Source organism: Oryctolagus cuniculus, chromosome 1 (assembly GCF_964237555.1).
Source record: "Oryctolagus cuniculus chromosome 1, mOryCun1.1, whole genome shotgun sequence".
Lineage (NCBI taxonomy): Eukaryota > Metazoa > Chordata > Mammalia > Lagomorpha > Leporidae > Oryctolagus > Oryctolagus cuniculus.
In genome coordinates this window covers 20,056,119-20,082,036 of record NC_091432.1, presented here as the reverse complement: position 1 = coordinate 20,082,036, position 25,918 = coordinate 20,056,119, and the positions used below count along the sequence as shown (strand labels likewise).

Here is a 25,918-nt window from a genome sequence, read left to right as displayed (position 1 = left end):
GACCCCGGCCCGGCCCGGGGGTGCGCGCGGGGGCGCTCTCGCCAGTGCCGCCAGCCGCGCGCCGTCGGGAACCGCGCCCTGCCCTGCGCAGGTGCGCCCGCCGCGCCCTCCCCGCCCGAGCCCCGCGGCGGCGGCGGCCTCTCCCGCGCCCCCGCCCGCTGCTCCGCCGCCGCCGCCGCCGTCTCCCCCGCGCCGCGCTCCGCCCGGATGGCCAGGGCTGTGCCCGAGAATGGCGGAGCGAGAAAGCGGCGGCCTGGGCGGGGGTGCCGCGTCCCCGCCGGCCGCCTCCCCGTTTCTGGGGCTGCACATCGCGTCGCCTCCTAATTTCAGGTGAGCATCCCCAGCCGCCGCGCGCCCCGCCCTTCCACCGGCACCGAGGCGCCGAGGCCCGCGCTCCCCGCCCCGCAGCAGCTCGGGGCGGCGTGGGGCTGGGTCGCTTCCCTGCACCGAGGCCCTAGGAAGCCAGCCTCGGTCTGGACGGGTAGCCTGTGCCGTGCAGCTTCCGCCGCCATTGCGCGTCCTCGGGTGCAAGGTGATGAGCTGGAATTGGAGGAGGGGGCTCCGAGGACGCCCTCTTCCCTACTGCGGGGCCGCAGTCTGGGCCTGGGGTCTGGGTCGAGGTCGAGAGCAGGCAGGCCAACTGGGCTTTTGCCTGTGCTGGTCTGAGTGGAGAGGGGAGCGGCCAAGGGTGGCACTGGGGTCTGTTTCACCGGGTAACCGACAGCCTTGGTGCTGGAAGGCGGGAGTGTGGATCCCTCCCCCAGCCCTGCCTGGCCAGATGGGCCCGACTGCCAGGCCGGCATAGTCAGGACCCGGTGTGGAGCTGGGCACCCCAGCCCAGCCAGATGTGTCTCAGGGCAGGTGCAGCTGGCCCAGCCTCAACCAGGGGACTCCTGGGCCTGGCTGCTGGAGTCTGCCTAGGGGTAGCCAGGGACATGGGCAGGGGGACTGTGCTGAGCGAGTACCCGGGACTCTGGCCTCAGCTCCCCTCCCATCTGGTGTTAGGCCAGGTGATTTTCAGGGCTGTGAAGGGTGGGTGGGTGGGGCAGAGAGGAATGCACCTCCCCTCCATGCTGCTGGCTTTTGGGAGAAAGCAGCCTGGACAAACTCCATTGTTTCGCCATCTCCTGAGCTGGCGCCTTGCGGTCTCCTGGGGCCCCTGCCCCAGCCAGGGCTCAGCTGGGGCTTTAATACCAGCCCCTTCTCTGAGCAAGGGGTCTGTGGCTCCCAGGCCCTCAGGTGCACAGGGACCCCTGGGGGTCTCTAATGGCATCATCAGGCCCTGAAGCCTCCCCGGGGGCTCTGAGCTGAGCCCAGAGGACAGAGGGAGGCTCCAGGACTGCAGCCCCTGGCAAGACACAGAAGGCCTCCCCAGCAGGAGGCTGTCCCACAGTGGGAGAGCGTGGGGCTCGGAGGGCCCTGGGTCCAGATCCTGGCTCGGCCACTTCCCCAGTGCCTGCCCCACGCGGGTGTCTGGCCCCTGTGGGTTCCATCGGTTGAGTGGGATCTTTAGTATTGACTCCTGCCTGGGAAGGAGGCCATGTCCACGCAGTGGGTGTCCAACAAGTGGCAGCCCACGTGCATGCCGACACAAGTGGGGCTCCCCAAGCCCTCTCCAGGGCTGGCCCACTGCGCCCTCACAGCCACCCCCAGGGGGCTCAGCCTACCCATTCTACAGATAAAATAAATGATCCAGATTGAGGAGGGCAGCTGGCCTGGCCCCCAGGTCTGTGCGTTCTGTCCCCTGCACCCCCGGCCCCACCTCTGCCCCCCCCCCCCCCCCGCTCCCCTGGCCTCTGGCAGGTGCAGCTCTCATGCAGTCTCTAATGAGAGGAGCTATGGTGGCAAACACTGGGAGTGAGTGTGCCCAGCCCTGGCCGGAAGGCTGAGGCGTGGGCCGGCCGGCCAGGACACCATGGCCTAGCAGTGGGGACGAGGCCAGCTCGTGGGAATAACAGCAGCCCCTGTCTCTGGCCCTGCATGCCTGGCCTCCGGCGCCAGCAGCCCCCGCTGCCCTTTCGCTTATGCTGCTCCCTCACAGCCCTTGGCCCAGCTCCACGGAGCCCTGGGCAGCTAGGGCTGTGTTACGGCTGCGTGATGAGGTCATGGGCCCCACTGCTCCGGGTTTGCATCCTGGCTGGGCCTTCTTAGCTGTGTGCTCCGGTACTGGGCTCGTAACCCCTCTGAGCCTCCCTGTCTTGTTCTCCAAGGTGCTAGTTTGGCCCTTGCTCGGGGTGAGCCTGAGCCCACACATGTGTGTGGCTGCACCCTGGGCCGCCGTGAGCCCCCAGCAGGCGTTGGGGGTCCGCCCCAGCTGCTCAGCACAGAGTAGGTGCTCGGTGACGCCCTACTGGTGTGCTCCCTAGCTGAGGACAGGGTTGGGCACTGGAGCGGTGGATTTGCCCAGGCGCCACCCTGAGAGCTGCGTGTGCGCATGCGCGAGCCAGAGCACGTGGCCCTTCCCACGCCCGTCCCACATGCCCGGTGCTGTGAGTCTCCATGCTCTGCAGGTGCGGAGACCGGAGCCCTGGAGAGGTTAGAGAAGCAGCAGAGCTGGGGTCTGAACCCAGGCTGTGCGATTGCAGAGCCAGCCCCCAGTAAGACAGAGCCCTGGCGCACTTACTGGGGGAGCGTTTGCCGAGCGGGTGAGTGGGAGGCCGGGCGCGGGGGGAGGGGGGGGGGGCGGGCGCTTCTCGGGTATTGCGGGTTGTTTGTCCTGAGTGCTGTTGCAGTCGGTTACTAGTGGTTACCTCTGGGTGCGGGACAGGGTGGGGACCTCTGCCTCTCCTTCACGCATTTCTGTGTATTGGAGTTTTTATTTTTTTATAATGAGCACAGTTATCTGTATACCTCGCAAAATAATAAAAGAAAATGTTATTAAAGTGATACATGTTCATGACCAAGAAGAGAATGTAGCAATTTACACAGCGGGTACACTGGCACCGAGCGAGCCGGATGAAGGAAGGGGGGATAGCGGACGGTCCTCAGGATCGGGAGGGTCCCTGGGGAGCAAAGTGAGCAGCCTGACTTGGGTGTGCAGACAGGGACTCCAGGAGCGGGGAGCTCCCTGGGGCCGGTAGTGAAGCCGCTGCTTCCGACACTGGCATCCCATATCAGAGCGCCAGTTCCAGTCCCGGCTGTCCTGCTTCCAATCGGTGTCCCGTCCCCCCCCCCCGCCCCGCCACTAACACACCTGGGAAAGCAACGGATGACAGCTCAAGTGCTTGGGCCCCTGCCACCCACATGGGAGACCCAGATGGAGTTCCAGGCTCCTGGCTTCAGCCTGGCCCGGCCCTGACTATGACAGCCATTTGGGGAAGTGAACCAGCAAAGGTGTGTATGTGTGTGTGTGTGTGTGTGTGTGTATGTGTGTGTGTCTTTCTTTCCCTGTCACTTTGCCTTTCAAGTCAATAAATAAATATTCAAAAAATAAACTAAAAACAAGAAACACAAAGAAATCAGCTCATCCAACCAACCCCCACCCCCTAGGAGAAAAGAAGGGGTGAGCGACTTCAGGCAAAGCTGGGAGTGGGGTCCGGGGATGCCTTCCGTCCGCTGCCTCTGGGAAGGGAGCGGAAACCGCCGGGGTGGGTGGGCACGCTTGGCTGCTCCTCCGTCCACGCAGCGAACGAACATTCGCTCTCTGCCAGGCTCCCTGGGCACCCAGGTGGGGGCGGGGAGGCCGGGGGACCTGCCCGGCCGCGGTGAGCAGGGAAGCAGGGCGTGGGGAAGGCAGAGGGGCCAGGTGCACCCACCTGGGGAGGGATCTGGTCTCGGGGCAGAGTGTGGGGGGGCATCCTGAGGGCGATGAGTTTGGAAGTCGGTTGGTGGGCACTGGAAGACCCAGTTGGAGGATTCAAACAGGAATTGGCTTGAGGGACACCAGCCCAGCCATGGTTTAGCAGGAGGTGGGGAGCAAGAGTGGCTGCTACTGCTTGAGTCGCCCCCTCCTGGGGCCCCCGGGAGCTGCCCCTGGCCCAGCTCCTGCCGAACCATGAGCACTGGGCTGAGAGATGTGCACTGGCCTCCCGCGTCTGGGATGTGGGCGAAGCCTCGCCCATCACGGCCGTCCGGCTGCTCTCTGGATTCCTGGGAATGCGTCACAGCGCAGGTCTAGCTTGGGGGCCCCAAGAGTCCCCACAGACCGGGTCACTGCCGCAGGTTCCTGCCTGCTCTGTGATGCCACCTGGGTCTCCAGTCCGCACATCTGCAGGAGCCGCTGCTGGCCACCTGGCCTTCTGTCCCTGGAGCTGCGGGCGATGCACCTGCGGCTCTTGTGTTCTGAAGCTTTCCATGCCCAGCCAGGGCTTCCGGTAAGAGGCACTCCGTGGGCGTGCAGGGGGTCTTGGGCTTTGTGCGTGGACTGACTGGAGCAGGGGTGGGGAGCAGGAGTAGCCGAGGTCCGGTCTGCAGGACACCGGCCGCTCTGGAAGAGGCCTGGGTGTGTGGCACTGGGTGTGTGTGACCCGGCTCTGCCAGTCTGCCAGGGGAGGGTGCAGGGGGCACAGGCGGCCTCCGCAGGTTCACCACGTCTGACCACCATGCGGCACGGCTGTTACTAACTGCCTGCGGCTCCTCCTGCTGCAGCCGCATGTTCTGCCTTCTGGTTCATGTTACTGGGAGCCATTTTCCGTGTTCGTGCACGGTTCTAGAATGTTCGTGCTGAGAGCCTCCTTGTACCCGCCCCCTGGTGCTAGTGCCTGGCCATCTGGGGTTCCCCTTGGTGGGGGAGTCTGTTTCCACGTGTGGGGTTGTTCCCCAAAGGCCCAGTCACTGGGTTCCCCGAGCAGGAGAAACACAGCCTAACCCTGGTGGGGTCGTCTCCTGGCACCTGTTTCTTGGACTGGACTCGGTTTCCACTGGAGCGGACCCCACCGTGGACTTGGCCGGGAAGGGCATTCCAGCCCCAAGAGCAAGCCCAGCCTGACCCCAGTGTCCCCCAGGGCTGGGAGGCAGGCATGGCTGCACCACGCCAGCGCCCATCCCACCCTTTCAACACCCAGACACCCTGCCGCCCACTCTGTGCTGTGGTGCCCATGGGACAGTCGGGGGACAAGTTCATGGGGAGCTGACTAAGAGATTTCCAAGGTGAAAATCTGGAAAGGCCCGGGGATACCTGGGGTCAATCATTCCTTCAACACTCACTCTTAAGCACCTGTTAGAGGCACCATACGTGCGGCAGAGAGAGACGATCTCACCCTGAAGGATTAACTGCCTCCCACAGGAGCCGCCCCTGGCCATGTGACCCAGAGGTGACCGTGCCGTGTCCTGGGAGCCACCCATCAGGGGACTGGAAGAGCCCTTGACAAGGCGGCTGGCCTGAAGGCCAGAGAGTGGAGTCGGGGTGGGGGAGAGGGGTGTGGCGGGGAGGGGAAGGGACACCTTGGGGCTGCCGCAGGTGGATTTTGGTCTCCAAGGGCCAGGGCCCAGATTTGCATTTCAGATGTTGGTTGGCACCTGGTTGCCTGGTGAGGACACGGGGTGGGGGTTGGGGGGACCTCCTTAGAGTGAGCCACCACTCAGCAGGTGTCCTGAGACTGCCTCCCGCCCCCATGGCCAGGACCCAGGCAGGAGTGGGCTGGGGCAGTGGGGTGGGCAGCACCCAGACTCCTGCAGGAAGAGGGGCCTCTGAGGTCAAGTGAGGCTCAGAGGTCAGGAAGCGACCTTGCTCTCATCCAGAGAGGCCAAGCAGGTGTGGCTGATGGGCAGCGACAGCGCAGGAGGGGGTCGTAAGACAGAGCAGGGCGGGTGGCCTCCTGGTGCCCAGGGCTCAGGTTTCCATGGGAAGGAGGATAGGGCAGGGTTGAGAAGGGACCTTCCTCCTCCCACCCCTCCATCCATCCTTCCTTCCTCCCCAACGGGCGCCTTCCATGATCCCCGCGGGACCAAGGGTCTGATAGGATTTAGGCTGGGTCACCGGGACATCAGTGTTTGGAGAAGAGGGAGGAGGGAGCAGGGTCCTGGGGAGGGTTGTGGCTTGCATAGGGGACACCTTGGTTGATTGCTCCCCCCACCCCCACCCAGTCCTTGGTGGTCCCTTCTGGTCCTCCTCACCTGCCCCCTGAGGTTGGTGGGCAGGGGGATGGGTGGCCTCCCTCTGTATGGGGGATGCTGAGGCCGGAGATGAGCCCCTCGTGTCTGAGCCTTGGTGTTCCTCATCTGCTTAACGGGTGGCAAAGAGCCCTCCCGCAAGATCATGGTGAAGGTTGAGGTGAAGGTGCACGGAGTAAGGGTCGAAGGCTAGGGCCGGCAGCTGCTTCTCAGTGAGTCGGGGTTTGGTCTGAGCCCTCCTGCCCCAAGCTCCCACCGGAGGTCAGGGCAGCACTGGGCCCAGAGAAGCCGGGCACAGGATTCGGCCCCTAGCAGGTCGCCTTCAAGGGCTGTGGGGTTTTTTGTTTTATTCATTTGAAAGGCAGAGAAACAGAGAGCTTCCTTCTGTCGGTTCACTCCCCCAAATGACAGCAACAGCTGGGGCTGGGCCAGGCCAAAGCCAGGAGCCTGGAACTGCATGCGATGCCCCACGTGGGTGGCAGGGGCCCCAGTACTTGGGGCCATCTTCTGCTGGGTTCCCATAGCAAGAAGTTGGATCGGAGGCGGTGCAGCTGGGACTCGAACCAGTGCTCCAATGCAGGAAGCTGGTGTTGCAAGCGGTGGCTTAACCTGCCGCACCCAACACCGGCCTCACCTTGGAGGGTTTTGAGCAGGGCCAAGATGGGTGATGGTGTTTCCAGCAGTTTTGCCTGATGGTGGTGGGTGGGGTGGTACAGGATTGGGGAGACTGAGGCAGGGAAGGCCCTGGAGGGGTCTGGGAGGGCAGAGGCAGGCCCTGGACTAGGGCTCAGCCGTGAGGATGTGCTGACGTATGCAGGGGGCATCTCCTGTGGCTCCGGGCGACACTGGCTGGGTCCGGGGCCCCTGTGTGCTCGCTGCTTTTGTATTTGGGGGTTCTCATCCGAGGTCCAGAGGTGCTGCAGGGCCCTGGCTGGACTTGGGGGCCACTCTGGCTTCTGGACCAGGCCTTCCTACTTCCACATACACTGCGGGGTGGGGGGGGGCCTGGGAACCAGCACCCCTAGGCTGCCGGTCAGAAGGGGCCTTAAAGAGCCCCTGCTGTGTGGCTCCGTCCGGAGGCCTCCGGGTTCTGTTGATGTCACTGCAAGGTGACAGGGAGCTCGTGACCACCCTGCAGCCCTCCAGCTGGGCTCCGAGGAGCCCCAGCACCAGCCTGCTCCTATCTCTGCCTCCAGAGTCCCCTGTACCCCTTGGCCCTTCCTTCCTGGCTCCAGAGGCAACCCTAGGCCTGGCTGGGGTAGGTCGGGACCTGCCTGCGTCCACAGAGTCTCCGTGATGCTGGGTGAGGCTGGGGTATCCGTTCTCGGGGATTTCGGGGCGCCTCCCCATCTCCCACCTGGCTCCCTGAATGTGGTGCTGGCCCTTTAAAACAGAGCAGGGGCTGGGTTTTAGGGGGAAACTTCCCAGATTTCTGCCATCTGTGTACCAGCCTGGGCCGGAGAGGGGGGCCCTGGCCCTGGACAGGGGCATTGGAAGGGCAGGTGGAGCCCGTAGCATTGATCGCGGTAACCTGATCCCGCGGCAGAGGCGGCGACAGAGCCTTGGCCGCTGCGGCTTCGCCATGGGCCGGCTGAGGGAGGCTGCCTGCGGCTGAGGGCTGGGCCGGGAAGGGCTGGGGCTGGGCCCGGGTCGGCAGCTGCTGCCTCCTCTCCCTGCCCATTTATTTTTAATGAGCTCCTGGGCTTCTGCAGCGGGCAGGAGGCAGAGGGGCAGGCCCAGGCGGTGGAGGCCGGCGGCCCTAGCCCTGCCTTGAGCCCCGGCCGCCCCCCCCCTTTCTGGGCATGAGAGGGCAGCCCTGGGGCCCCGCAGCCCCCCGGCCGGGCAGGGCTGTCCATGCAGCTGGTGCTGAAGATGGATTCGAGCCCCGACAATGACAGCTGGTTGGAGGACCAGTGGGAGCGCTGGTAGGGGGTGTGGGGGTGGGGCCGGGTGTCGCGGGGAGCTCCGTGGAGCTAAGGGTCTCTGTTTGGTCTGATTGAGGTGAGAGGCAGGGGTGTGGGCCTCCCATGTTCCCCTGGGCGCTGGGCCGCTACCTCTCCTGGGTGACCTTGGACCAGTGGGTTTGCCTTGCCCTACGCCTGCCTCCTGGTGTTACCTGGGGGGAAGGCTCCGACATTCTCTCCAACTTCCCACACCACACCAGGGCTGGGGAGGAGCCGGGCAGGGACAGGCAGGGCCCGCAGTGGGAGGCCCAGCCCTGCTCTCCAGGGTGGGTGCACGGAGCTGGCCCAGGCCGTGGGAGGTGAGGCTGCAGTGTCGAAGTGGCACCCGAGCTCCTGGCACCTCCAGCCCCAGCCGGGAGCCTCTCTCGACCCCACCAGGGCAGGTTCCTGTTCTGGGTCCTTAGCCTGGGCACGGAGGAAGCAAGAGTTGAGCCCAAGCACACAGGGTGGAGGCACAGCCTCTCCTGGAGTGGACGCCAGATTCCCATTCACTCATTCTCAGGGCTCACGGTCATGGGCACTCTGGGCTGGGGGCGTGGAGCACTCCTGTGAGCCTGCTGCACCCCTGCCGACCCCTTGGGTCTCCGTACTCCTTACCCCTTGGATTGCGTGGGGACCTTCCTACCCCAGGTGGCCTTGGCCTTCTCTGCAGGTGCCCTTGTCTTGGCACCTGCCTTGACCCTGGCAGAGCTGAGGCTCTGACCTCTGGGCCTTCTAGGCACCACCTGGGGGTTGGCAGCAGGTGCACAGCTCCCAGCCGGGAGGAGCAGGAGTGACCCGGAGCCTCCCACCCCACAGCTGCCCTAGAGGACTGCCTTTGGGCATGTCCCTACTTGGTGACCGCCTCCCACATGGGAGCAGCTGGACCCCGGGTCCCACCCTCCGGAGCCGACGATCGGCCTGTTTGTTAGAGGCTGCCCTTTGGCAGGCCTGGCCGACCCTCTGGGTTGTAACTCTGGCTTCCTGTCCCCCCCAGGCTCACCCACGACATCAGCCTCGAGGAGTTTGAGGATGAAGACCTCTCAGAGATCACTGACGAGTGTGGCATCAGCCTGCAGTGCAAAGACACCCTGTCCTTCCGGGTAAGGGCGGGCTCCTGGCTCCCCGGAGACCCCGAGTAGGGCGGCAGATGGGTGGGGATGGGAGGGAGGCCCCCAGGCTACAAAGGGGGCTTTCAGGTCCGGTGGCACCCTCATGAAACGGTGTGCAGGCAACACCCAGTGCAGCGCTTGGCACGTCTTGGGTGCGCAGTCAGAATTTGATTTTTCTGCCCCAGGGGCTCAGGCAGGAAGCCGGAGGCCTTGAGATCCAGGAGTGGGGCAGGAGGGCCAGAGTCCCTTGGGGAGCCGTTCCTGGCCGGGAGCCTCAGGCAGAGCAAGGGTGGAGTCTGGGACTCTGCAGTGCTTTGGGGACAGGACAGAGGCGCCAGGAATGACCCGGAAGAACTCCTATGGCTGCTGGCTGCCAGTGCGCCGTACCACGCCGAGGCCCTCACGGAGGGCGTGGCCCAGCATTGCTGATGCTTTGGGCCCTTTGGGCCTGGCACAGGGAAGATGGCTGTCTCCCGGCGCGGCCAGGAGGCACTCAACAGCCTCGGTCTTGCAGAGCAGGAAGAAGGAGCCAGGTAGCCCGCAGGACGAGGGCCAAGCTCGGGGCTGGGTTTGAGAGCCCTGCACTTCCTTCCGCCCCCAGGAGGGCGGGAAGCCAGATGTGGTATTGGGGTGGGGGGCTGCCATGAGGGTCGCGGGAGAGGCACCAGTCTCTGTGCAGACCTCTTGCTACCCGCGGAGGTTCTGTAAGCTCTTCCAGGCAAGAGACAAGGGGTGAGGAATCCTCCAGTCCTTACTGCAACCCTCTAGCCTGTGGCCAAGTCAGGAAGGAAGGGACACAGAGACCACTTACTGTGGACCTGGGGAGGGGTCCCAGGGCCCTGACGAAGCTTCCCTCCGAGGCCATGCACCTGTCTGGAGTCTCACGCCACCCTCTCCCCACCATGCACCGTCAGGGCCTTGGAGAGGGCGGGCCCTGCATTTAGCTGGGGCCCCGGGGGAGCACTGGCTGTGGGACGGGGGCGGTGGCCTTAGATGCGCCCCAGGGGCTCTCAGACACGCTTGCCAGGAATGGAAGGGTCAGGGGATCTGTCCAAGGTGCCAGGCAGGCAGTGGCAGAGCTGGAACTGGGAGGGGCTGTCCCCTAGGAAGGCAGGGCTAGCTTGCCCATGGAGAGGCCTGGGCCCCTGGGGTCCGACCGCCCCTGTCCCCCGCCTCGGCGACCCTCTTCCGGCGCTCCCAGGGACTCCAGTCCGCAGTACGGCCCTCCTCTCCTGGCCAGAGACTCGGTTTTCCCAGGGTCCCTCCTAGACTTCTTCAGATACAAATGTGCGCCCCCTTCTCCCCAATCTCTTGCGGGGGCCCAGCTCCTCGGGCGACCCCACGTCTCCATGGCAACAGCGGTGACTTCATTCTGGGAGCTGCTTACAGCCCGGGTGAGGTCATCGGCCGTTGCCAAGGGAACGGGAGGGTGCAAGGAGCCGGAAGGGGGGTCCGCGGGGAGGGGAGAGGGTGGTGTTCTGCAAAGGGGGCGATCGGGCGGGGAGGGGCGGCCGTGCGCTTCCCGCAGGGGCGGCCCGGAGCCCCCTCTCTTCCCTGCCGCTGCTCTCCGCCCCCCGCTTCGTGGCCGCGCAATGGATTCGTCCGGGCAGGGGGCGGTGCGCGGCGGCCTCGGCCCCGCCCCACCCGGCGCGGCCCCGCCCCCTGACGCCCCTCCGTCCGCGCCGCGCAGCCCCCGCGCGCCGGGCTGCTCTCTGCGGGCGGCGGCGGCAGCGCGGGGAGCCGGCTGCAGGCCGAGATGCTGCAGATGGATCTGATCGACGCGACCGGGGACACTCCCGGCGCCGAGGACGACGAGGAGGACGACGAAGAGCGCGCGGCGCGGCGTCCGGGAGCGGGGCCGCCCGAGGCCGAGCCCGGTCAGGGACCGGCGTCCCGCGGCCAGGGCCAGAGCCAGGGCCCAGGCAGCGGGGACACATACCGCCCCAAGCGGCCCACCACGCTCAACCTCTTCCCGCAGGTGCCGCGGTCTCAGGTGAGGCGCGGGGGGCGGGGCTGAGGGGGCGGCGCCCCGGGGCGGGGCCGGCTCCTGGGAGGTGGGCGCCGGGGGACGGGTGGAGGTCCCTGGAGAGGGCGAAGGAGCGCAGGGATTGACGGGGCCCGGGGAGGGGTTGGAGTAGGGAGCACAGGGCTTGGAGCGGTGGCAGAGGTGTGGAGTTTGGGACCCTCAGGGTCTGGGGTCCCTGGTGAAGGTGGGGCAGAAACGGCGTGGGGAGAGGGGAGAGGGAAGTGGTCCGCTTGGGCGAGGGCCTGGGAAGTTGTGGGGGAGGTGGGGCCTGGGAGCTGGCGTCTGAAGTGTGGGCAGCCTGGACTTCCCAGAGGCAGGGGGGAGGCCTGTGGGATGGCGCTGCTCAGCTGAGCTGGGGGCCTGGGGCCCCTGGGCTGCTGGCCGGAAGCCAAGGAGAGTTGAATAGGGTGGGGAGCGCTGGCCAGGCCCTTTGTCTCCCGGGTCCAGTCAGGAGAGGTAAGGAGGGGACCCAGGGAGGGGGAGCTGCCAGGGGATGGGCGGGGGCTGCAGAGAAACGGGGTCCCTCTCCCTGGATCCTCTGGTAGCCCAGCTCGTGGTGTAAGGTGCGAAGGAGACTTGTATGTGGGCGTTGTGGGGGCCGGGCTGGGGAGGTGCTGCGGATGTGGGCAAGCAGCCGGGAGATCCGGGAAGGGGTCTGCTGCCAGCCATGCCTGTCGCCCCCGCGGGCTGGGCCCCTGGTCTGGGGGCCAGGGGAGACAGTGCCCCGGAGCCATCTGAGTGTCACCGCAGGCTCCCAGGGTACCTCACTGCTTTCTACCCAGGCTGGGCCAGACCGGCCCTGCCCCTTCCAGGATGGGAGTCACGCTGCCCCCCCACTGCCCTGGGCATCTCACGTGGGGGTCCTGAGTCTGCTGCAGACTCCCCCTCCTCACCCCCCACCCCGCAGCCAACCAGCACCACCTTTGCCCAGGCTGACACTTCCCTGGCCACCCCTCACCCCTGCTGCCTGCTGCAGGGCAGGGTGGGGGCAGCGAGCAGCCTGGGGGGGCCCTGTGGGGGCAGGGCCAGGGCCTCCCTGTGCCGGGCACTGCTGACCGCCTCTCTCACAAGGGCCCTTTGTTCGCTGCCCAGGACACACTGAATAATAACTCTCTCGGGAAAAAGCACAGCTGGCAGGAGCGCGTGTCCCGCTCGTCCTCACCCCTGAAGACAGGTGAGGCAGACCCCCCCACACCTGGGCCTCAGCCCGCCCCGAGTCGCCCCTGCAGGGCCCCCACCTTGCCCATGGGGGTCCACCAAGGCCTGGGCTGCGGACCCAGAGCCTGCCCGGGGCCCTGGTGCATGGAGCAGGGACCGGGGTGGGGGGCCCAGGTGAAGGCAGCCCGGCTCAGCACTGCCCCCCCACCTCCACCCTGCCCTGCAGGAGAGCAGACGCCCCCCCATGACCACATCTGCCTGAGCGACGAGCTGCCCCCCCAGGGCAGCCCCGCGCCCACCAAGGACCGAGGCACCTCCACCGACAGCCCTTGTCGCCGCAGCGCTGCCACCCAGATGGCCCCTGCTGGCGCCCCCCCCACGGCCGCCCCTGGGGGCCGGGGCCACTCCCATCGAGAGCGCATCCACTACCAGGCCGACGTGCGGCTGGAGGCCACGGAGGAGATCTACCTGACCCCGGTGCAGAGGCCCCCAGACCCCGCGGAGCCCAGCGCCGGCTTCCTGCCGCCGGCCGAGAGCCGCATGTCGGTCAGCTCCGACCCAGACCCCGCCGCCTACCCCTCCACCCTGGGCCGGCCACACCCCTCCATCAGCGAAGAGGACGAGGGCTTCGACTGCCTGTCCTCCCCGGAGCGGGCCGGGCCGCCGGCGGGAGGCTGGCGGGCGAGCCTGGGGGAGCCGCCGCCGCCGCCGCCGCGGGCCTCGCTGAGCTCGGACACCAGCGCCCTGTCCTACGACTCGGTCAAGTACACGCTGGTGGTGGACGAGCACGCCCAGCTGGAGCTGGTGAGCCTGCGGCCGTGCTTCGGCGACTACAGCGACGAGAGCGACTCCGCCACCGTCTACGACAACTGCGCCTCGGCCTCGTCGCCCTACGAGTCGGCCATCGGCGAGGAGTACGAGGAGGCGCCCCGGCCGCGGCCCCCGGCCTGCCTCTCGGAGGACTCCAGCCCCGAGGAGGACGTCCACTTCTCCAAGAAGTTCCTGAACGTCTTCATGAGCGGCCGCTCCCGCTCCTCCAGTGAGTCGACCTGGCCGGGGCTCTCCCCCTGCCCCTCCCCTGGAGCTGGGGCCACATCCTCCTGCCCCTGCCCCTGCCCCTCCCCCGGAGCTGGGGCCACATCCTCCCGCCCCCTGCCCCCCCCAGCTGGGGCCACATCCTCCCACCCCCTGCCCCTCCCCCGGAGCTGGGGCCACATCCTCCCGCCCCCTGCCCCCCCCCAGCTGGGGCCACATCCTCCCACCCCCTGCCCCTCCCCCGGAGCTGGGGCCACATCCTCCCACCCCCTGCCCCTCCCCCGGAGCTGGGGCCACATCCTCCCGCCCCCTGCCCCTCCCCCGGAGCTGGGGCCACATCCTCCCGCCCCCTGCCCCTCCTCAGGTGCAGAGTCTTTCGGGCTGTTCTCCTGTGTCATCAACGGGGTGGAGCAGGAGCAGACGCACCGGGCCATATTCAGGTGAGCACCCTCAGCCCGGGGCAAGGCTTCGTCCACTCTGCCCTGGGCCCCTGTGTTCAACCTCTGGGCATGCAGAGCAGGGTGGCAAAGGGCCGTGGTGCGTGGGAGCCCGAGGCTGCGCCTACACACACAGAAGCCACCCTGCGCCCGCCCAAGCCTCCCGCAGACCGAAGGGCCCGGGTACCCTGGCCTATCCGCCTCTGCAGGGCTCCGCCCATGTCCTGCCCTTGATGGCGGGCGCCTGATGGACGCTGCCCCCTGCCCCCCGGCTGGCGTCGGGCCGGCACCCGCGCTGCTTTGCAGGTGTTGGCTGAGCTAAGGACACGGTCCTGGGGAGGGCCCGGCCGGGAGGCCCCGCTGAGGAGTTCTGCCCGGCCAGGTTTGTGCCGCGGCACGAAGACGAGCTGGAGCTGGAGGTGGACGACCCCCTGCTGGTGGAGCTGCAGGCCGAGGACTACTGGTACGAGGCCTACAACATGCGCACCGGCGCCCGGGGCGTCTTCCCCGCCTACTACGCCATCGAGGTCACCAAGGAGCCCGAGCACATGGCAGGTAGCGTTGCGCCTCCTGGCTGCCCTGTGCTCCAGCTCTCGGCAGGCTGTCGCGAAGGGGCCATTGCAGATCCCGCCCAGCCAAACCCGACTTCCGGCCACTTCCAGCCACATGCCGGAAGTGGGATGTGGCTCCCCCTGCTGGCCCTGCCGCTCCTCTGCCTCGCGCGCCCTCCTCGGCTTGCCTGCCTCTGCTGGGGCTCACTTCACGCTTGCTTTCCAGCCCTGGCCAAAAACAGCGACTGGGTGGACCAGTTCCGGGTCAAGTTCTTGGGCTCCGTCCAGGTTCCCTACCACAAGGGCAATGACGTCCTCTGTGCTGCTATGCAAAAGGTACCGGGCCCCCACTCCCCGCTCCCAGTCCAGCCCGTGTCTCTCTGGGGAGAGGGACCCAGGTGTCCAGAGGCAGGGAAGGCTTCGGGGCTCGGGGCCCAGGGTCCGGGACAGGAGAGATGGGCAGAGAAGTGGACACATGGCGCTGACTGTCCCCGTCTCTGACCCACAGATTGCCACAACCCGCCGGCTCACCGTGCACTTGAACCCGCCCTCCAGCTGCGTGCTAGAGATCAGCGTGCGGGGTGTCAAGATAGGCGTGAAGGCTGACGACTCCCCGGAGGCCAAGGTGACTTCCCCGACCCGGCCCTCCCTCCCCCCAGATTGCCCGTGAGCAGCTGCACGCCTCCCGCCAGCCTGCACCCCTGGGCGCTGGGTGACTGCCCCCTGCTTCTTTCTCCTACAGGGAAATAAGTGCAGCCACTTTTTCCAGTTAAAGAACATCTCTTTCTGTGGATACCACCCAAAGAACAACAAGTAAGAGGGGCGGGGCGGGGCTCGGGGCACTGGGCGCGGTCTGGAGCCACTGTGGGCGGGGCGGGGCCCAGTCCACCGCACCGCAGCCGCACCCCTCCTCCCGCAGGTACTTCGGGTTCATCACCAAGCACCCGGCTGACCACCGGTTTGCCTGCCACGTCTTTGTGTCCGAAGATTCCACCAAAGCCCTGGCAGAGTCCGTGGGGTACGTAGGAGTGCGTTTCCCGCCAGCACCCAGCCCGGGGAGCAAGCCGCAGGCGTGGGGCCCAGAGCTGCCCTGGGGTCCCGAGGAGTGGGCCCACGCTCGCGAGCACAGGCCCTTCTCTGTGGTTGCCATCTTCCTTGGGAGCTGCCGCTCCGGAGTGAACAGGGGGAGCGCCTTGGGCTGCAGGGGCCAGAGCCCCAGCCTGGAGCCCCGAGGCTCTGACGTGGAAACCCTGGGTGGAGCCCCGTCCCACCCCCCACAGCCCGCCTCTGTCACGCGTGTCTCTGCCTTCCAGGAGAGCCTTCCAGCAGTTCTACAAGCAGTTTGTGGAGTACACCTGCCCCACAGAGGACATCTACCTGGAGTAGCGGCACCCCGGGCCATGGCGCTGCTCGCCCAGGGGCCCCTGCCACCACCGGAGGGCAGACGGGGAAGTGGGGCCTGTGGCCCGGGGTGGGGCGGGCGGGGTCCTGGGGAGCGCCAGGTGCAGTGTGCTGTAACATAGGGGGCTAGATCCATCCCCGGAGAGGGCAGAGCGGGCTGCCCGGGGATTGGGAGCGGGCCCGGCTGGGGCGGGGCCAGGCCTCCCGCGGGAAGGGGGACCGGGGAAGGAGTGGAGGCTTGGCCGCAACCTGTGCTGCCTGCCCCTACCGGGGCTCTTGGCTCCCGCCCCGACGAAGGCGTGTCACCGGCAAGTGCCCACCCTCCCCTCTGTCCACAGTGCCCCCCGGAGGAGCCCGAGCTCAGGCTGGGCCCAGTCACCTCCCAAGGACTTTGCAGTGTGCCAGTGGCCCCAGGTGGAGGTGCAGTCCCTGCCGGCAGCTCTGTGGCCCACAGCGCCTCCCGCCAGCTGCCACCTGCAGCCTCCCCGGCGGGCGGGCCCCTGGCAGGCTTAGGGGAGCTGCCGCGGGGGCCTGCCTGGCAGAGGGAGACCTCCTGCCTGGCCCAGAGTCCCGTCTCGGTCCTGTTGCCCTGGCCACGACTATTAAAGTGCCATTTCCTGTCCGGCCCAAGGCGGGTATGTGTGCGCGGACCGCCCCCCTGCCCGCCCGCGGGCCCACAGCCAGGAGAGCCGCGCGCCTGCCACACAGAACAGCTTTATGGGGGCTTCACGTCACAGGGGGGCGTCGTAGTAGTACTCGGCCATGTCGGGCCCATCCCGCTTGCGCTGCTGGGCCCGCGAGAGCAGGGGCCGCGGCCCCCGGGGCCAGGGGTGCTTGGGTCGGATTCCGTAGTCTAAAGAGAGAAGAGGGTGTGGGTGGGGGCTGCAGTCCCCTCCAGGCGCGGCTGGGCGTGGGGGAGGCGGGGGGGGGGGGGTAGACACTACCATCCACCAGGCCGGAGAGTGGCTGTGGCAGTTCCAGGGGTGCCGAGAACTCCTCAGGAACAGAGCGCAGAGACCTGCGGGGGGGAGTGGGGCAGGGGCTCAGCCCCGTGCAAGGGCGGGATCCAGCGCCAGCCTCCCCTGGGGGGGGGGGGGGCCATCGGGAGTTACCGCAGAGGCTGGGGGCGCAGCAGCGTGGCCGCCAGGATGAGGTAGAAGAGGAAGAGGCTGAGGCCAGCCCTGGGGTACAGAGCCCCCAGCATGGCGAGCGCCATCTCCTCCACGGCTCCCTCCCCCGCACTGCGATGGAACACCCCCCCACCCCACCCCCAGGGCCACCTCACAAAGGGCCATGGTTCCAGGGCTGGGCGTCAGCACCGCCGGGTGAGGTTCAGGGTTGGCTGGCTTGACTGGTGCTGGAGGCCGGCACGTGCCCAACCAGACCTCGTCCCCGGGTTGAGGGCACGGGCCTCTGAGTCGCATTTCAGCTCAGATCCTGACCTTGTCCCTTGCTGATGGACACGCCCCTTCATCTGTGTCTAGCTCCGTGTCTGGCTGGGGGGCAGCGTGCAGACGCAGCGCGGTCTGGCACACGGCAGGCCTTCAGCAGAGGTCACTGCGTGCTCACACCCAGGGCCACCGCCATCCACTGGGCCGCCTCCCCCCTGCCCCCATCACCGTCCCCGTGGAGGTCCTGCTGGCTCAGCCGCCCGAGCTGCGCAGTCCACCAGACGGGGCTGCATCGGCTGCACGCGTCGCACTCTCCAGGGCCCCTTCCCACTGCGTCTTCTGCAGCTCAGGACCCCCGGACCTTGGAGCTCCGTGGGCCTCGCCCCGACCCAAGGCTAGAAAGAGGGTTTCCCGGACCTGCCCCCCAAGAAGACGAGAGCAGGCACGGCCTGGTTCACTGTGGACTCCCCGGCCCTTGACACCCAGTGGGTGCTCGGTGGACAGATGGCGACGTGGGACACTGGAGGTGATCCTCTCGCAGGCCCGAGGCCCCACTGGAAGGCGCACGGCAGCCCGCTCCTGGAGTGTCCCCGGCGGACATGCGGCACAGCGCTGGACATTGCCGGGACGCCCGCGTTCCCTGCTGGAGGGCCTGCCCTTGACCCTGGTGCCGGCTCCCTGCTGATGTGCACCCTGGGAGGCAGCACTGACGGCTCACGTGGTCGGGTCCCCGCCACCCACAGGGAGACCGGGGTGGAGCTCCTGGGCTGTGGCAGGCACTTGGGGCGTGAACACGTGGACTGCAGCTCTTTCTGCCTTTCGAGTATGTAAAATAAAAAGCTGGAAACAAACTGCGTGGGCGCACTCCGGATCTGTGCTGTCAGAACTGCGGCTCTAGCCTTGGGAGCCCCTTCGCCTCTGCAGGTCTGCTGTGCCCCCCCCCCCACCTTTTTTAATTTGAGACCGCTCTCATCTGGTTCCTTCCCAGATGCCCACGGCAGGGGCGAGGCTGGGCCACACCAGGAGCCGAGAACTGGGTGCGATCCGCCTCACTGGAGCCATCGTCTGCTGCCTCTCCCAGGCCGGTCAGTGGTTGGAAGCTGAGAGTGGGAATGGAGTCGGGACTCAAACCCAGGCACTCCTGCTAGGGGTTCAGGCGTCTTCCCTGCTGGATCAAACCCTGGCCCAGCCCGGCCGGGCCCCTCTCCTCCAACTGCTGAGGCCTCCAAGGCCCAGAAGGGAGGCGGCCTGTTGGCAGCCCCGGTCCTGGTCCCGAGCGGCCCTGAGGGGCTGTGGCCTTTCCTTCAGCTCAGTCCCCTGGCCCGTGCCCTGAAGTGTACATGCTGACGTCCCAGTGGCCACCTCCCTGGCCCGGCTCCTGGGTCCCCACCAGGAACCTGCCATCCTGTACGTGTGCCCAGGCCTGCTGGGGCTACCACTGGTCTCTGCCGACCAAGCCATCCTCCACAAGGCTGCTGGAATCTCACAGAGCCCTTGCCCACTGCCTCCCGTATGAGGGCACCTCGAGAACTTGGAATTAAAGGATTTTTATTTCGGTGCAGTGTTCTGAGATCCATGCATGGTTTTTCCTAAGACACAGTGGCTTCCTGCCCCAGTTGGAGTGAGCAGTCGGGTCTGAGCCTGCCTCTCCAGCCTCCCAGTCTGCTGCTCCACGCGGCGTTGCGACACTGGCCCCGCGGCCCAGCCAAGTTTTGATGGGCACTTCCAGCAAGCGCAGGCCTGGTCAAAGGCTTTGCTCACCTCCTCCGCTGCCTTCTGCACACTTGGCGTGGCTGCAGCAGCCCTGGGCCCGGTGTGCAGATGTCGCCATCGATCAGCAAGAGCTCGGGGCGGGAATTAGGCCTCGCTCACCTGACTGCAGCACGTGTGCAGACTGCCTCCCCAGCTAAGCCGGAGGTCGCGGGAGCAGGAGCTCGGATCCTGCCCGCCCGGCCGCCCCGCCCCGCCCACGGAGGACACACGTGCAGCCAGAGCCCTTCAGAAACACAGACGCCCGTGCGCTGGCTCAGGCCTCCAGCAGTTGGTTCTTCCACCCGTGAGCCCCGGGCCAGGCCGCGCCCCTCTCAGCAGCCCACGGAGCCAGCAGGGAAGTTCTGAGACGCCAGGTCCGGGCCCCTGTTCTGCACCCGGCTTTCCCGCACCCACACTGGCCCCGGCCACCCTTTCCCTGTGAGCTGGGGACCCGGGCCTTAAAGGGCCACTGTGGCTGACCACACACCAGGCTCCACAGCGGGCAGCCGGGGCAGCCCTGTCTGCGCAGGGCCCAGTGCGAAGTCTGTACTCCCGCAGCTGCTGTGGCGAGCACCTCATGCCCGAAGAGGTTAAACTGCAGGTTCCCGGCCCAGCGACACGGCCCGGCCGCGGTGGCTCCACCACCAGAGTGCAGGCGGGGTCAGGAGGGACTGAGCAATGCTGGTGGCGACCAGGGCTGCGTGCAGAGGCCGGCTGCGGCAGGGGAGGGGCCTGGTGCCCTGGGCAGCGGGCACAGAGAGGCCACGTGCTCGGACGCTGCCACAGTCGGTTTTATTGGGGAAGAGGCCCGGGCGCTGCAGGGCTGAGGCACCCCGGCCGACGGCAGCCCCGGCCCCACTTCCGGGATCTGTCAGCCCCAGCTGTAGAAGTAAATTTTCTGCCAGGTGGGCAGGTAGTCCATGAGTGGCCCTGAAAAAAGGAGAGAGGATGAGGGCTGAGGGCCCAGCCCCGCCGCGCGCCGCTCTCCTCGGGGCGCACCTGCGCGCCCTGTGCCTGGAGCCAACCCCAGCCGGGGAGGTCTCTGTCCCCATTACAGACGGGGACCCTCAGGCTCTGCAAAGCCAAGCAGCAGGTGCAGCTAAGTCGTCCTCTGCTGGGGCGGGTCGCCAGGCAGCCTGGGGGCCCTTCCCTGCTGCCCCGCCCCCCCCCCATACTGAGGCAGCCTGCCCGCCCTCCTGCCGTAGGACCCCACCCTTCCAGGGTCGCCTGGCCCACGCCCAGCACGGCCCCCACCCAGCCCTGCCTCTGGCCTCCTCTCCTCACTGCATCGGTGTGAAGAGGAGGAGCAGGCAGGCAGACGGCGCCCAGCGCGGGCGACCATCACAGCCCCCAGCACGGCTTACTTGCGACCAGGCCGATGCCAGGGACGTGGTCTGTCAGCAGCTGGAGCAGGAAGAGGATCCTGGCCCTGAAGGGAGGCGAGACAGAGGCCAGGCTGAGCTGCGTGCGGCCCCTACATGCACGGAGGCCCAGAGCCTTCATGGACTCAAGGCCGTGCAGCTGGGTGACAAGCAGTGGCTGGACAAAGCTGGGGGCCCCAGACACAAGGGCAAGGCCTTCACCAGCCACGGCCCAGGGAGCTTAGCAGCTCAGCTTTGGGGCCAGCGTTGTGGACAGTGGGCTAAGCTACCACGTGTGACACCAGCCTCCTGTATCAGAGTGCCTGGTTCAGGTCCTGCCTGCTCTGCTTCCAATCCAGCTCCCCACTAACGCACCTGGGAAGGCAGCAGATGGCGCAAGTGCTTGGGCCTCGGCCACCCGAGTGGGAGACCTGGAGGGAGCTCCTGGCTCCGGCCTGGCCCAGCCCTGGCTGTTGCAGCCATCTGGGGGATGAATCAGCAGATGGAAGATCTGGTAGTCTCCCTCGCTCTCTGCCTTTTAGATTATATCAATCAATCTATCCATTGCTTTTTAAAAAAAGCCTCCCCTCCCTAAAAGAAAAAACACCACCTCAGCCTCAGGTTGGCAGGCGGCTCCGAGCACCCGACACCGTGTCCACACCTCTGGCTTTCGCTGACAACACACGCTTCCTGGGGCAGGAGGTGGAGGGGTCGCGGGGAGCAGAACCCTGGCCGGCCTGCCAGAAGCCCCCGGGCTCAGAACTGAGCAGCCTTGGGAGCCAGCACGGAGGGTGGCTGGGGCCACGGGGCCATGGCCCTCCCTAGAGACGAGGGTCTCCCAGGGAGGAATCCTGGGTGGGATGAGGCCGGTGCGGGCCACACTAAGAGAAATGCTGACCTCACACCACAGCACCACCCCTTAACCTCGCCGCGAATCCTAGGCGGGGGGCACGTTACTGTCCCATCTCACAGATGGGCAACGGAGGCACGGCCGGTCAAACAGCGCCCAAGGTCACAGACGCACAAGGCAGCCTGCCTCCCGGGACGAGCCTGGCCGTCTGACTGCACCCGGCAGGCCTGCTGGGACCCGTCCTTGGGAAACAAGCCATTTCTCACGGACTCTGGGCCCTGCTCGGCACAGGGCCCCCGCTCGGGGGTGCAGGGCCGGTGCCGGCAGTGGGAGAGGGGGCTGGGCCCTGCCATCTCCGAGTCCTTGTTCAACACTAGCAATCTGCGGGGAGGTCACGCGCACGGCAGGCCTCTGGAACGCTTCTCTCCCAGTGTGGACGGGATTTCGCTTTAATCCCTTGTAAGCTTCCGAACTTCTCTGAACACAGCAGGGGCTGCCAGACAAAGCCATTTTCTGAGGTTGGGCGGCCATGGCATCCAGCGCCAGGCCAGCCACTGCTCCAGTTTTTAAGTCGAGCACTGGCTAAGCCCGAGACAAAGTGCTTCCCGAAGCTTCGGCGGCGGCACAGCCCCAGCCACTGCGCAGGGACTGCGTGCTCAGGGCCAGGTCTGACCTCACACAGTTGCCCTGGTAGCTCGTGGAGGCTCGAGCCCCGAGGGGTGGGGCTACGTAACTACCTGCAGGGGAAGAGCCTGCGCGCCCCCGCCCCCGGGGCCTCCTTGTAGCGCCAAAAGCCCTCCTGTCCCCCTGGCTGGCCGCCGGTGACTGCCCTGGCCAGTGGACTGGGGAGGGCGGGACCGGGGAAGGAGCCCCGCCCTCTGGCCTGTCCTCGCGGGGGGCGGGGCCTTACTCAGAGAAGCGGTCGTAGAAGGGCGAGCGCAGCAGGTAGTAGAGCAGCATGATGGTGCGGCGCCGCAGCTCCAGCCGCTCCCTCCGGCTCAGGCCCTTTCTGTCATTCAGGAGGCTCAGGCTGGGGGACGCGGGGACAGGGGAGGGCACGGTCAGGGCTGCACGTCCACAGCACCAGCGGCGGGAGGAGCCGGCAGGCAGACCCAGGCTCACCTGGTCACGTCCACAACGCCGGCCAGCAGCCAGGGAGTCCACGACCGCTGACCCCACAGGCCCAGGCTGAGCACTGCCGGCCAAGGCGTCAAGGAGGTCTCCGGCACAGGCGGCAGGCCACTCCCCATCCGTCCCCAGCCGCCACAGCGCTGGCCCGCCCAGGCTAAGGATACAGTGCAGCAGGGGCCGGGCGATGTACAGGGACTCGGCGATGGTCTCCTGCAGCCCCAGCGGCGTCGGGGGGACGCTCGGCTCCACCTGCTGCTGCCGCCCCTCCCGCTGCTGGGGCGCTCCCCAGTGCCTGGCGTGCAGGGCCGGGGCTGGAAGATAAGGGCGGCTGGTGAGCAGCGGGGCCGGCGCGGCGCGGACGGGAGCCAGCCCCGCAGGCCCAGGCTGACCTTGGCTCCCATCCTCCACTTACTGTTCTGCAGCGTCCGCACCACTCGGTTTGACCGCTTCCCCACGTAGGACTGCTCCTGGCCGCCAGGGCCATGGTCAGCGTCTGGCGGGGACAGACAGGAGGCCGTGCAGTGAGCAGGACGCGTTGCCAGCGGAGCCTGGGCAGAACCTGTGCGCGGCGAGCGCTCGGGGCCGCACGACAGCAGGCGCACTGGAGCCCAGGCAGCCGGCACCGGGGGGGCCCACGCGGCATTGCACACAGCACAGAGGAATCTTTGTGGAACTGTCCTCTGTGTCAGAGGCAACCAAGACCCCCGGCTTCCCCGGGACAGAAGCAGGGCAGGGAGGGGCCATGGTAGGGCAGCGCTGCACCCCCCAGGGCAGGAGAAAAGAGACGCAGAGGCTGACGAGGGATGGGCCCGGGGCCCGGGGCCCGCTGGAGGCCACAGCCCCTGATCCAGAACCAGACTCCTGTCTCCTGCGGATGCTCCGCCCCCTCGGCTGTCAATCGCTCAAAATAAAGAGGACTCCGGCATCAAAAAGTCCCAAGTTCAAGTTCTGCTTCTCGGGCAGCTCTAAACCCACGCGTCAGTCCCATGCAGCTCACCTGGAGCCTGGGCCTGGGTCTCCCTGTCCAGCGGAACAATGGGGGGCGAGGTCTGGAGGCCGGCCTTGAACCAGATCAGCATGAGCATCCGCAGGACAGCCCTGGAGGGGGGGGAGTGCGGCAGGGCTGGGGGGAGGTGCCAGCCGGCGGGGGCGGGGGGGGGCGGCGGCTGAGCACCCCGTGGGCAGCTGCCCGCGGCACTCCCGCCCACGTGCCGCCCGCGGCAGCCCTGACCTACTTGGCTAGCTGGATGAGGGCGATGACGAGCCATCGCCCCACTTCGCCCCACACCTTGGCGGCCCCCATCTCCATGAAGACCTCCACGCACTCCAGCACGCTCAGCCATGTCAGCAGCTTCTGCTGAGTCAGCGACTGCAAAAGGCCCAGGCCGAGGGGTCAGGGGACTCGGGCACGCGGGCGCCTGCCCCCACCTCGCTCCTGGGCCCCGGGCTCTCACCACAGGCAGCTTCTTGCGGAGCTCCTTGCGCAAGATCGCGTCGTTGAGCAGCACGAGCAGGTTGGAGGCGGAGTACACTGAGGGGCACAGCGGGGCCCTGACCCGCTGCCCGCCAGCCGCTGCCCGCCCCCCCACAGCTGCGGGGATCACCTGGCACCTGCTGGGCCCGGCCACCCACAGCCTGCTTCTCCGCCCACTTCCTCGGAGCTCCAGCGCCCCACCACGACCTCGTGAGGGGTGGCTGGGCAGGGGGAGATGGGCTGATCTCTGTGGCTGCCCTGCCCGCCACTGCCCAGAGGGCTCCCAAGAGGCCCACCCCCCGGCCTGTGCTCTGGCTGCAGCCTGGTCCACTGCTACCTTGCAAAACCCGGCTTCTCCTCCCAGGCCGGCCTCCAGCACCACGGAGGCAGTGCCAGTCCCGGGGCCCTGGAACCCTGCGAGATCTGGACTCGAATCTCGGTTCTGGGCTCACCCTAACCTCACCGAAGGTCTGTTCCCCCAACTGGACAGTGAGGTCAGTCACAGTGCCCACCTCATGCTGCAGGGAGGACTACCCGGCGCCTGACCAGTACTGAGCACTCCATCAAGGGCCCCTGGCGTGCCTCTCCACTACGGGGACACGGAGGCTCTGACACTGGCCAGGGACCGGTCTGATTCCCTCATAGCACGAGGTGATCGTACGGGCAGCCCAGGACCTCGAGCCACGGCCGTCACTCCCACCGGGACGCCCTCCCGGGCCCAGGCCCCCGCCCCCGCGCCTGGCTCACCCAGCTCCGACAGCTCGTGCGAATCGGCGAAGCGACCTGCGGAGAAGGAGCAGACGGCGCCCGTGAGCGAGCGTTTGCTTCGGGTCCCCGGGCGTCCCCTCCCATCGCCCTGTCAAGCACATGGCTCACTACCCTGACTCCGCAGCAGTCGTGGGGCCCTGAAGGGTCATAGCTCAGAGCCCGGATGGGATAGGTCAAAGGTCAGGGCTGCACCTGCCAGCAGGTAACTGAGGCCCCGCACCGCCGTCTCCAGCTGGGCCGTGGCGGCCGGGTGACGAGTCACGTACTCCTGGTAGCGGAGCCCCAGGAGCCGCAGCTTCTCCATGCCGCCCTGGGCACCGACAGACCCACTGGCCGGCAGTACGACTGGCTGCGGCGCCCTGCTTCCTGCGCCCTCCTTCCTGCTTCCGGTGCTAGGCCCGCCCCTCGGCTGCCTAACATCCGCCGGCCCGCGGGAGGGCTACGCGACGAGCCTTCGAACCACTCTTCACCCCATCTCTGAAGTCAGCTCCCCCTCGGGAAGCGCTGAGCCACTGCGGGCCCAGACCCGCCCTCCTACTCTCCCGAGTCATTGGCTAGCACACTCCCCGCCCCCGACCGGCCCAGCGCCGTCCGGACCGGCCTTTCCGCCTTCCGGGTTGGCTGCCCGCGCGCCTGCGCAGTTACAGCGCAGGGACGGCTCGCGGCAGTCCGAGCAGTCCATTCCAGAGAAGGGATCTGAGTCCCGAGTCTTTCCAATAGAACGTCGAGAGGCTCCAACAGGGAGGCCCGCCTCGTAGCGCGCGGAACGGAGCTTCGATCGCCAGACTCGGGCCGTCTAAAGAGGGCCAGGCTGTGTCTCAGGAGGCGCGCATCTGGCCAACTGCGCTGTCTCCCGCCCGCCACCGGAGGGAAACCGAGGCAGCGAGCAGGCCGGCCTCAGGCTCCCCTAAGGACGTGCAGCTGGACTCCCACCTCCGCGGAGAAAACCCTGACCCGGGCCTCTGCCGTCGGGTCGGGCTGACCTGGGAGCGGGAGTTTCCTTCCTCGGGGCCTAGGGTTCCCCAGTCAGTAAAACGGCTCCAAGACAGAGGGTCCCTGAACTCGGCCCTCGGATGCACCTGCTGGCACTCGGTCGCGCGATTCCTGGAGCTCCCTTCCAGGGGGAGGCGCGGCGGCAGGAGAGCCGTGGTCGGAGCTGGGGGGCGGGTGACAGGCGCTGGTTGGCTGGGGAGAACGGGGCGTGGCACGGCTGCAGGTTGGGGGACCGGATCAGCAGATGGACCGTACCCTGAGAATGGTACTGCATTATTTTACCAGGTCTCCACGGCAAAGAGGCTGTTTAAGAACACATATCCAGACTGCAATCCTGGTCTAGCCTGGCACCAGTTAAAACTGGTCCAGTTGTTTTAAGCATCACACCTCCCGTGGGGGCCACAACCCTTCCTTCCACTTCCTCCCCACCCACGTCCAGCCCCCCCCCCCCCCCGCAGCTGCCTCGACTTAGGGACGGATTGGG

At 67.2% G+C, this 25,918-nt stretch overlaps 3 protein-coding genes across 5 annotated transcripts; 1 reads left to right on the top strand and 2 right to left on the bottom strand.

The window, feature by feature from the left end:
• The first annotated feature begins 140 nt into the window (after positions 1-140).
• MAPK8IP1 (mitogen-activated protein kinase 8 interacting protein 1) lies at positions 141-17,956 on the top strand. 3 transcript variants are annotated; one of them, XM_051852680.2, is made up of 12 exons: positions 141-330; positions 8,992-9,097; positions 10,797-11,099; positions 12,225-12,306; positions 12,517-13,329; positions 13,690-13,765; positions 14,145-14,317; positions 14,540-14,649; positions 14,822-14,938; positions 15,056-15,126; positions 15,233-15,331; positions 15,627-17,956. In XM_051852680.2, the coding sequence occupies exons 1-12, from the start codon at positions 230-232 to the stop codon at positions 15,697-15,699; spliced, it is 2,124 nt and encodes a 707-aa protein (XP_051708640.1). In that variant the 5' UTR covers positions 141-229; the 3' UTR covers positions 15,700-17,956. The 3 variants fall into 3 exon arrangements, with proteins under 3 accessions (XP_051708640.1, XP_051708647.1, XP_051708646.1); XM_051852687.2 differs by lacking the exon at positions 141-330 and adding an exon at positions 1,867-2,645 and having other exon boundaries at positions 15,627-16,340; XM_051852686.2 differs by lacking the exon at positions 141-330 and adding an exon at positions 7,509-7,976.
• Positions 16,413-16,958, bottom strand: FREY1 (Frey regulator of sperm-oocyte fusion 1). The gene is made up of 3 exons (XM_070071303.1): positions 16,827-16,958; positions 16,659-16,732; positions 16,413-16,567 (listed from the first exon to the last, which is right to left on the bottom strand). The coding sequence occupies exons 1-3, from the start codon at positions 16,928-16,930 to the stop codon at positions 16,446-16,448; spliced, it is 300 nt and encodes a 99-aa protein (XP_069927404.1). The 5' UTR covers positions 16,931-16,958; the 3' UTR covers positions 16,413-16,445.
• A 680-nt stretch (positions 17,957-18,636) lies between the features above and the next one.
• Positions 18,637-25,068, bottom strand: PEX16 (peroxisomal biogenesis factor 16). Its single transcript, XM_008270226.4, has 11 exons — positions 24,634-25,068; positions 24,421-24,456; positions 23,654-23,730; positions 23,435-23,568; positions 23,197-23,297; positions 22,612-22,692; positions 22,364-22,510; positions 22,191-22,263; positions 21,979-22,098; positions 20,222-20,286; positions 18,637-19,787 (listed from the first exon to the last, which is right to left on the bottom strand). Exons 1-11 carry the CDS (start codon positions 24,743-24,745, stop codon positions 19,729-19,731), a joined length of 1,005 nt encoding a protein of 334 aa, XP_008268448.1. The 5' UTR covers positions 24,746-25,068; the 3' UTR covers positions 18,637-19,728.
• Positions 25,069-25,918: the final 850 nt, after the last annotated feature.

What these genes read in the sequence shown, in the direction of transcription:
- MAPK8IP1 (XM_051852680.2), top strand. Translation starts at nt 230, where the DNA reads ATGGCGGAGCGAGAAAGCGGCGGCCTGGGCGGGGGTGCCGCGTCCCCG. An exon ending in AAGACACCCTGTCCTTCCGG is followed by an intron (nt 9,098 to 10,796) that starts GTAAGGGCGGGC and finishes CGCGCCGCGCAG; the next exon opens with CCCCCGCGCGCCGGGCTGCT. An exon ending in CGGCCGCTCCCGCTCCTCCA is followed by an intron (nt 13,330 to 13,689) that starts GTGAGTCGACCT and finishes GCCCCTCCTCAG; the next exon opens with GTGCAGAGTCTTTCGGGCTG.
- FREY1 (XM_070071303.1), bottom strand. Translation starts at nt 16,930, where the DNA reads ATGGCGCTCGCCATGCTGGGGGCTCTGTACCCCAGGGCTGGCCTCAGC. An exon ending in CTGCGCCCCCAGCCTCTGCG is followed by an intron (nt 16,733 to 16,826) that starts GTAACTCCCGAT and finishes TCCCCCCCGCAG; the next exon opens with GTCTCTGCGCTCTGTTCCTG. An exon ending in ACTCTCCGGCCTGGTGGATG is followed by an intron (nt 16,568 to 16,658) that starts GTAGTGTCTACC and finishes TTCTCTCTTTAG; the next exon opens with ACTACGGAATCCGACCCAAG.
- PEX16 (XM_008270226.4), bottom strand. Translation starts at nt 24,745, where the DNA reads ATGGAGAAGCTGCGGCTCCTGGGGCTCCGCTACCAGGAGTACGTGACT. An exon ending in GGTGCGGACGCTGCAGAACA is followed by an intron (nt 22,511 to 22,611) that starts GTAAGTGGAGGA and finishes CTTATCTTCCAG; the next exon opens with CCCCGGCCCTGCACGCCAGG. An exon ending in GGCGTTGTGGACGTGACCAG is followed by an intron (nt 22,099 to 22,190) that starts GTGAGCCTGGGT and finishes CGCGTCCCCCAG; the next exon opens with CCTGAGCCTCCTGAATGACA.